General features: G+C 43.9%; 2 protein-coding genes across 2 annotated transcripts in view; both read left to right on the top strand.

The window, feature by feature from the left end:
* Positions 1-205: 205 nt before the first annotated feature.
* On the top strand, positions 206-5,157 carry LOC306957847 (uncharacterized protein; the record flags this gene model as incomplete). The annotated part of the gene is made up of 3 exons (XM_079549187.1): positions 206-371; positions 2,281-2,343; positions 4,364-5,157. The coding sequence occupies 3 exons, from the start codon at positions 206-208 to the stop codon at positions 5,155-5,157; spliced, it is 1,023 nt and encodes a 340-aa protein (XP_079405313.1).
* A 709-nt stretch (positions 5,158-5,866) lies between these two features.
* The window catches only part of MIPEP (mitochondrial intermediate peptidase), a gene marked incomplete at both ends in the record, with an annotated part of 66,947 nt that continues 62,610 nt past the window's right edge, over positions 5,867-10,203 (top strand). The window contains 2 exons of the mRNA XM_079549578.1: positions 5,867-6,031; positions 9,047-9,220. Coding sequence (XP_079405704.1) covers positions 5,867-6,031; positions 9,047-9,220 — 339 coding nt within the window. The remainder of the gene's footprint in view (positions 6,032-9,046; positions 9,221-10,203) is intronic.

Below are 10,203 nucleotides of genomic sequence, written 5' to 3'. Positions count from 1 at the left end.
GGATGGTATTTACTGCTATATAGAGACCTGTAAATAAAACAAAACAAAACAAGAGATATGTCGAAAAGCCCATTTCTTTTTCCTCCCTCCCCAACACTGTTTTTGGGCTCACAAACTAATTGTGAGGAAAAAACCAATCACACAGACTTAAGTAAATGTACTTTTCTTACATCTTTCAGCCAAGATCATTTAACCTTTCTAAAGAATGAAAAGCTGGATTATACTGCTGGCTATTGCAGTCAGCACAGAAGAAGCACAAAAGCAGGATATCTGTACCCAAGCATATCCTGGCATTCCTGGCAATCCTGGGCACAATGGCATACCTGGTCGTGATGGACGTGATGGCTCAAAAGGCGACAAGGGAGACACAGGTACTGTGCTCAACACAGAGAGCTGGAAGTACAAAATAGTTTGCTATTAGTTTCCCAAAGATGCTTGGCACCCTGCATTAATAGTTTAGTCCAGCTACCCCTCAGAAAACATCTCAGGCTTCCATCACCTTCTGGTTTGAGGATGGAGATATGAGGTAAGACCTAATGAAAGCAAAATAGAGATAATAGAGAGGTCAGGTCCAAGGGACAAAAACAGATACAAAAATGAAAGCCTTTACTTTCTGTTTAGGGAATATTTTCAGGTCTGCTCAAACATTTTGAAGCCTGTAAACATATTTCTGCATCTTTAAAATAGCAACTATACTTTCAGAAAAAAAAATCAAGCCCAATTAAAAGAAAAAAAAAGTGCAATAAGAAATGTGCAGAGGTAAGAGGACTTATATTTATTACCAACATTTTACATTTGTAGGACTTGATTCAGAGTGTCCTTACTTGCTGTAACATAAGCACCATTACAGTGAAGGGCAGGGAAGGACCTTATCTAAAAAACAGTGTAGGATTTATGCTTGCTGTAGTAGGCTGTAGTAGAGATTTGCATATAATACTGAAGACAGGAAACCTTCTCAGGCCAAAGACAGTAACTCCTGTGGTAATTTAAGCCTCAGGACAAGGCTACCCTTTGCATCCATGCTGCATCATCAAGGCCAGGGATCTACCAGAGGATGAACTCGCAGACAAGGACTTACAACACTTCATCAGAAATGTCACAAGTCCAGAATGCGAAACACAGAACAAACACAAATCTGCTTCATATCTGCTCACAAATTTTGGTAGGAGAGCTTTCCCCCAACAGGCTGTCGGTCAGGTCAGCAACTGTGTGGCATCACACAGTGGGCATCGTGGCCTAATGCATAAACCTGTCATGAACAGTCCTATTGTGTGCAGAAATCAATCCAGATTGAAACTGTGCTCATCAGATAAACCCTTCTGCCATCCTGATCTTGCAGATTGTGAATCACAGCTTTTGGTTGTTTTTTCTTCTTCTTTTTTTTTTTTCTTCAGTGTAGCACATAACCCAGTACGCAAAACAAACTGAGGTCAACAGTCTGCTAGAAATTAACTTGAAATATGCTACAATGTTTTACTATGCCTTTTAAGCCAAAGGAAATGCCTGACCTAAATAGAGTTACTGGTGCAGTCACAACCCAAAAGCTAATGAATCACTTTCTTTGCCAGGAAAACCTGTGCCTCCACAGGAAGTGAGTGCTGCAATCAGTGCTGAAGGTGTAATTTGACTGCATTTCTTTGGTGGCAATAATGGTGCAGGCAGGAACCTCTGCTAGATCTTGTTGCCACCCCTTCACTCCCCTCTCCAGTACACCACAACTCTTTGTGTGCCTACACAGTAAATTAGATCAGCTGAAAAATAATCAGCACTTACAGTTTGGGTAAGAAAGTTACCTGCTGCTTACTGTCTGCTCTGAGCCACTGACAGTCAGGTCTACACTAAGATGTCTTTTCTTTGGGGGCAGTTAATCACTGTTTCACTTTGAGGCTTTTTGTTAGGGTAAAGCTTTTTTTCTGAAAGTAGCTTCCTCACTCCTTTTCCTGCTGGTATCTTCCATGTCATCTTCCATGGATGAAGGCAACAAGAGGACAAGAGGTTTTCACTTCATTGATGTTGACCAGCATACTCCTCCACATACTTCAATATCCCCCTTCTTTGTGTTAAGAACTCTGTCTCAAAAAGGTGCTCTTCCCAAGCAGAGTTTCTGTTCTCCCAATGAGATAAAAGCCTCAGCAGTGGCATGAGCCGGAAGTCAGGAATAAAATGACCATATTATTGTTTAGCCAAACTTGAAGAGGAATGATCAGAGAAGGATTCAAATCCCACTTTTTCTGGTACTACAGTTATTTAATGAAGATCTGTTTTTTTCTTCTGTACTAGGGGAAGCAGGACTTCCTGGCACTCCAGGGAAAGATGGTGCAAATGGAGAAAAAGGACAAAAAGGTCAGAGCACTTCAATCTGTTAGTGGCCTGTGGGTTTATGAGCATTGGACATGCTATACACTCTAGCTGTAGCAATGTAATGTTAAAGTTTAACTCCTAGTGCACTACATGATGTTATGATGTGGAATACAATAACCAAAAATCATAAAACCATGGCAACCTTTTTTCAGAAGGGGTAGAGGCTGACAGTACAAGAGAGATTTGCTCCCTCCAGTCATCCTGCTGCCTCTGATGCCATATAACTTATCTGCTCAGCCTATGACTTCACCTTTCCTATTGCTCATCCCTTTGTCAGCTGCGGAGGCAGACATCACATCTGTAGCTATCCAAGGAAACTGAAGCTCCCATAGGCACGTATGTACCTTCAGACAAAGGTACTTCAAAAAGAATTACAAAAGACATGAATTGTACACCTGAAAATACAGTAGATCCTGTTATTCAATAAGATCAATCAGGTGGGTCCCTTCCAATTTGGGATTAATTGGAATAATTCCACGATTCTAATCTCCTGCACCTTTTCCATGCCTCTGTGTAATCACACCTCATGCAAACAGCCCAGAGTTAAGCCAGCATCTTCAGTAGTATTTTAAAATATATGCCCATGAGGCATTAGCCCCAGCATCCTGGCTTAAAGCAGCCCCCAGCAACCACAGGACAAGAGTTGCCATGCATTCTATAAAACCAGCATCTCACCTCAGATCCCATTTCCCATATTCTTGTGATGCTTTTCCTATCTCATCACAGCAACCATAAACTTTTCCATAATCCCAACAGCCCAAGCCATGAAGGTCTAGAAAATGGCTACACCACATGCTTAGCCAAACTACACACATCTAGAAAGTCTCCTGATGATCTGTGAATAAAAGCAAACAATGAGACATTGTGCAAGTTGGAACACAAATTCAGAAACTTGGTGATGCTGGACTTATGCACCTTTTGGAGTAACCGTGCATAGACAATTTATATTTCCAAAAGCATTGAAATCTGCCAAATACTGCACCCAGGTTCTCCAAAATCCTTAGGATTACTCTGAAATACACCATGGAATATGCACTGCATGGGAGTAGTGACAGGCTGCTTTACAGCTCTCAGACATTTCCTCAGTCTACTAGAAGGAAGGAGACGGAGACATGAAAACATAAATGTTAAGCATTACAGAGCTATCTTCTCTTCCCATGTCAGTGGCCTGTTGGATCTGTTGTGCTTTTTTTCCAAGAGGCTAACCACAGAATTTCATGGTTTTACTTCGTTGTTGCTGCCAAATACTCTCAACTCTGAGCTGAGAACTGTAAAGTTCACATTTTACATACAGTATTATTCCCAATACCAAAAGCCACAAGCTTTCACACAGAAATGATCAGACTCTGGCTTTGATTGATTGAGTGTATGGACATTATGGCATCTTCTAGCACTTACGTCTATCAGTTGCTAATGTGCCCTTCAAAATATAAGGCTTTTCTCTGCAAAACTTTGTACAGATGGATTTTCAAAAGCTTTGAGATTCATTCCAAGTGTGAATGAAGAATAAATGGAGCATGTGAAAGCAAATACCAACACAAAAAGCTTTTAGTTGCAATTCAACAGCAATCTAGGTAACCCAAACAAAATCCCATCATGTAGGAACTATATAAACTCATGGCAAGTAAGATCTGTGTGTTGCTCAAGTAGTAGATTCTCTGATGAAATTGCAAACTGTCTCCCTCACATATAGCAAAGGCTGAGAACATGGGTCTGAACAGATGCTGTTTGTACATGAAATGATCTGAGCAGTCAGTTCTATCAGCAGCCTGTAGACTAATCACACCTTCCTTTCTTTGAGCTAATTTTTGTTGCTTTCAGCAAAGGCTCCCGTCTTCTATTGTAATAGCAGGCTTTTCTGTCTTATCCTGAACTCACATGTATGAAACACTGTACATGTGGTGAGCACGGTGTATATAGTGGTGACATACACATACGTTTTTGTGCTGAAACTCATGTTTTGACTCACTAATCCACTGGACTTTTTGGTTTTCCCACTTAGGAGCCAATGGAACTGTTGAAGAGAAGGGGAACAAAGGAGATAAAGGAGAAAGAGGACGACCTGGGAAACTAGGACCAAAAGGAATTATAGGGTCAGTGGGTTACAAAGGTCAGAAGGGAGAGCTGGGACTGCAAGGACAAAAGGGGTTAAAAGGAGACATTGGGCCCATAGGTCCAAAAGGGACAAAGGGTGAAATTGGACATCCTGGAATAATTGGTTTGCCAGGGCCAGTTGGCCCCATTGGTAATCCGGGTCCTAAAGGTAATACTGGAGGTCTGGGGCCACCGGGCAGTCCAGGAATTCAGGGGGAGAGAGGCTTGAAAGGAGACAGAGGAGACAAGGGAAACACAGGTGCCCCAGCAGTTCTGCCAAGGAGTGCTTTCAGTGTAGGCCTTACAGCTGCCACCAAGTTCCCTCCCCACAGTCACCCAATCAAGTTCGACAAGGTGCTTTATAATGGCCTAAGTGACTATAACCCAGTTACCGGCAAATTCACCTGCAAATTCTCTGGTGTTTACTATTTCACCTACCATATCACTGTCTACTCGAGGAATGTCCGAGTAGCTCTAGTCAAAAACGGGATCAAGATGTTGCACACCATGGATGGATACCAGGGTGCTGAGGACCAGGCGTCGGGAGCTGCCATCCTTCAGCTACGGGCAGGAGATGAGGTGTGGCTGCAGGCTCACCGAGGAGAGAGCTTCAACGGGCTGTTTGCAGATGCTGATGATGATACCACCTTCACTGGGTTCCTCCTGTTCAGCACCTCTGAGATGCCAGAACTCACAGCATGAAGCCACGCTGTTAATCTGTGACTTGAGTGAATTGTTGTCTGATTTCTGCTCACCCAAATCTTACTGTTCAAAGCGGTGGAGGTTCTTTATGAAACTCAGAATCATATAGTGGCCTGGGTTGAAAATGAGTACAGTGATCATTTATTTCCAACCCCCCTGCTATATGCAGGGTTGTCAACCACCAGACCGGGCTGCCCAGAGCCACATCCAGCCTGCAAGCAAACTCGATGCTGGTTTACTTAGTACTTTTCCTTGCTTTTCTTTTTTTCTTTTTTTTTTTAGAGATTAACCCTTATTTTATTTCCTGTCTCATGTTTTGTTTGTTCTATCCATTAATGCCATATGCCTGTGTCCCTCAGTACACCCCAATAAAGTTTCCGCTGGCCAATTCCATCTGAATATAGCAGAAAACAAACAGTTCTCATGCCCATCTGTTGAAACACGGATCGAGACGACAGAAACGGCATAAATCCAAAGAGCGTTGAACTCCTCCTTGACCCAGTCCGGCGTCCTAAGCCGCTCTCGTCAGCTCCAACGCACGGCCGCGGGGAGGCAGCGCGGGGCCGGCCGGGCTGAGGGGAGGCGCCGCTTCCCGCTCCGCTTCCCGCTCGCGAGCGCCGCTCCTCGCCTCAGGCCGGAACGCGCAGAGGTCGCGGTCGTGCCCGGAGCCGAGCTCCCGGGCGCCTCGCCGGCGTTAACGCGCTCCGCCATGCTGGCCGGCTGCCGGCGAGCGCTGCCTGCGGCGCTGGGCCTTGCGCTGCGGGGCCGGGCGGCCGGGGCTCCGGGACGGCGGGCCGTCAGCACCAGCTGGTGCCCCGTGGGTGCCGCCTTCGATGCGAAGCAGCAGCGCAGGAGCGCGGCGGGCAGGGAAACGGTGAGCGGCGGCAGGGCAGGGCAGGGGGAGGGCAAGGGCAGGGCAGGGGACGGCGGGCCTGCGCCGATCGCGGAAGCCGGAGGATGCGGGACATGGTGTGGGAGGTGCGCGCTGCGTGCACGGCGTGTTGGAAACCACGGGGCCGAACTGCGGCCTCTTCCGGGACCTGAGGAAACCGGGTGCTGGGCGGAGGGAGCCGTGCCTGTGTGCCTGTGTGCCTGTGTGCCTGTGTGCCTGTGTGCCTGTGTGCCTGTGTGCCTGTGTGCCTGTGTGCCTGTGTGCCTGTGTGCCTGTGTCTTTAGCCTTGTGTGCGGAGCTGCTGCTTGGCTGTATATTGTTTTATCAGTATTGTGTCCGTACTCTTCAGCAGTGCTTTGGAATTAGACTGAATTAGCTGTCATCATTGTATGTGGGTACTGTTGGTAACATTAGGTGGCTCACTGCAAAGATTATATATTGGGTGGGTGACACTCAGGCTTTCTGATGTATTTCTTTTTAGGATGAGTCAGTTAGGTTTGTTTATGAGGATCCTAAGAATCTGAACAAGCTCCTGACCAGCATAGGATGGCAGTCTTGATGGCATTGTGCATGCAGATACACAGAATCACAGTCATGAAGGTTGGAAAAGACCACTAAGATCATCCAGTCCAACCATCAGCCCGTCTCCACCGTGCCCACTGACTGCATCCCTCCCTGCCACATCCACATGGTTCTGGAACACCTCCAGGAACGATGACTCCACACTTCCCTGGGCAGCCCATTCCAGTGCCTCACAGCCCTTTCTGAGAAGTTTTTCCTCATATCCAACCTGAACCTCCCCTGGCACAATTTGAGGCCATTCTCTGTTACCTGGGAGAAAAGGCTGATCCCCACCTCTTCACAACCTCCTTTCAGGCAGTTGTAGAGAGCGATGAGGTCTCCCCTGAATCTCCTCCAGACCAAACAATCCCAGTTCCCTCAGCTGCTCCTCATTGGAATTGTGATCATAACCTTTTGCAGCTTCATTATTCTTCTCTGGACACAGTCCATGGCTTCACTCCCTTTCTTGTACTGAGGGGCCAAAAACTGAACACAGCACTTGAGGTGTGGCCTCACCAGTGCTGAGTATGCCAAATACCTGTGAGTTCCAGGTGTTGGTCCTCCAAATCACCTGTTTCTGCTGCAGTGAGACTGTTGAACTGGGACTAAGCGATTCAGCCACTGTTGCAGTTCTGACTGCTGTTGACAGTCTAGCATTTGTTTGAGAAACACTTTTCATCTCTTCCCCTCCCTTTGCAAGTACACTGACAAAGGTCTTGCTCTGGGAAAAGATCCAGCTAAATGTTGTGCGTTTGCCTGCTCTAGAGAAAGGGTTCTGTATTTTCTTGGCCTTTGGAGAGGCATAAGAGCTCTGTAGGAATACAAATGTTTATTACAGGTTTGCTTAGAAGTTAAAACGCATGGGGTATAAATGCAGATGCCAAGCAAAGAGGCGATGCAGCAGCTGTGCAATCACATAGGTGAAGAATATGGAAAACTGCAAAACTGTACCGGGCTTTTTCTTTCCTCTAATTTTTATGTTTAGCTCTGTATGATGTTGAAGAGGAACTTCTCAGCTAATTTATGTCGAAGAGGAGATGCTTTCTAATTGCAGAGGGCATCAGTGAGCTGTGTGCTCACTGCCAAGGATAAATGGTGATTCTGGGCTGCACAAGGTCCTGAGCTCTCAGGATCTGCAGAGCAGAAGTCCTCAACTATCTGGAGCAGACTAAAGCGGCCAGGCCTTGAGTCTTATGCAACAAACATTACTGAAGGGCACTGTAATTCATGTATGCATACGTGTGCATCTGTTGACATACACATAAATATATATATATTTTTCCAGTGTTCTCTTTATTGCTGTCTGGTTCCTGTCCCCATATAACAAATGAAAACATGGGAAGTGAAAAAAAAAAAGATTGTCTTAGGGTGACCAACTTGTGTTAAGAGTATTATGAAAAAGTGATTGCATTAGCAACAGGAATAGAATAGAACAAAGCAGCTCAGAATGTCCCAAATGCATATTTTTGATGATGCTTCTTCAGAACATATGCTTTTACAGACAAGCCATAAATAGAGATGCTCGTATTGTGGTTGGGCAATTGCAAAGGGAGTTGTAGTGTACTGCTTTTAGAGTTACTATTTTATCTTTTTTAAAGGTGTTTTGTTTTTTTTTTTTTTCCTACTGTGGCTCTGTACTGTAGGACTTTCCTAGCAGGTAGTGTTAACAATTTTGTGTGATCCACAGCAGGAACTTCTTAACTCTCTTCAATAAGTGCAGTATGTAACTGCTGACCATGTCTGCCCTGCCAAAGCTATGCTCAGTCAGTGTACTTAACCTGAATTATGGGACATGGACAGACTTGATAAAAAAGTCAGGAGCAAAACTGTTCATACTGTATTATTTTTGAGTTGTTGCCTGTCATTCCCTTGAGATCTTTTTTCCAGAGCTTGGGGCTCATTTCATGAGCTGGAGATCTCTGTTCTGTTGGTATCTGGAACACCTGGTCAAGACATTCATTTGCTATTTTGACACCCCCCTTTACTCTTCGCTTTCCTTGATAGGTCTTTTTGCTTCACAGGGATGATTTTCCCTATTTTCAGAACGTAAGACTTAGGATTTGTCACGTGTTTGTGCTCTGGAAGGAAGAAAACTGTTTTGAAGGAAGGACAGTACAGCAAGTTACAGGATGGAACAGGAGAAGTTTGTGTGGGTTTTATATCAAACTCTTTCCATTTGCTGGGAAGAATCTTGGCTGAAAGAATTCCAGTGAGGATGTTCTTTGAAGGGTGATGCTGGAAAGTGAAGATGTTCGTGTATGATGCCACTATCTTTGACTGATGTTAATTGATTTTATGACTATTAGCTCTACTAGGATACTTGTGTTGGAGGGATCATTCTGGTAAAATTTCACAGTGGAAATCTCGTACTGCAACAAAGAGGCAGAAAACAAGGAAGGTGATAGCGATATGTTTCTGTTCTGTTCTGCACTGCAGGGTCTGTTTGATGTTCCAGAACTGAGTTGTCCAGAAGGATTTCAAGAAGCACAGGACAAAGCATTGCAAGAATCAGAACAGCTAGTTCAGAAAGCATGTTCAACACCACCTGGGCCTGAGATTGTAATGATCTTTGATCAGCTTTCAGATGCTTTGTGCAGAGTAGCAGATTTGGTAAGTTAGTTTTCATTACTATTTTAAGCAATTCCTTTTAAACTGACTGACTTTACACCTTACGCTGTTCTGTTTCATTTCACATTTTTAGTATTGCAGTAAATAGCAGATCAGCTCTGTGAAGTTTTGTATTAAGACTGAAAAGTAAATTGAGTGAAAGTTAATTACAAAGGCTTTAACAGAATATAGTTAGCTGCAAATCCTGTCAAACTGTCCAGTTAATTTTAGGACAGATGTAGGAGCAGTGCAGAAGTCATGACAAGAAAAATAGAGCTGAAATCAGAGTAGTATTTTACTATTTCTGCTGGTAATATCAGTACATAAACTTTCCAGCATCAGTTATGTTATAGAAGATGGGGGACTGAGTAACTTATTGGTTGGAAATACTGTTGCCTTTTATTAACACAATGCAACTGTTTTCTTAGACTGCAGTTTCTGATGTCTGCAGAATTACAGTAGTAGGTTTTTTATCACAAAATGTTGAGTTTTGCCATGTGCTCTTTGTTGCTCACTAGAAATTGTCCAAAATGTATCTTTTAGAAGAAGGTTGCTCTTTATGTGTAGAAAGCATTCCCAGCTGAAATCAGTTGCTAATAAATAATATCTCATTGAAGTTTTTGCCATTGGTTTTCATATTTGAATTTCTCGTGGTTTCAGTTTTCAAATCTTTTTCCTTGTTCTTTTCAAGACCTGCTTTGTGACAGGGGTTGAAACTAGATGATTATTATTAACCCAGGCCATTCTATGGTTCTGTGATTCCTGAAAGTACTTGCACACTCATTCTCTTTTCTCTATTGTTTTATAATATGAACTATTTCCTCTTAATCAGTCAATACATAACTGAAGCCCTGAGTGTTAGAATTCAGGAGTCATAGTTTTTTTTACTTTGCTGAGTTAAAGGTATCTTGGTTCCTCCTGTGAGCTGCTTTCAGGTGTGTATGTTCAAAGATGGCCTATCCTCCTTGCAGAATTTTATCTAGTAG

This window comes from Tetrao urogallus, assembly GCF_951394365.1.
Source record: "Tetrao urogallus genome assembly, chromosome: 1".
Lineage (NCBI taxonomy): Eukaryota > Metazoa > Chordata > Aves > Galliformes > Phasianidae > Tetrao > Tetrao urogallus.
The sequence above is the reverse complement of the archived record's forward strand: the minus strand, read 5'-3'. Positions and strand labels throughout refer to the sequence as shown.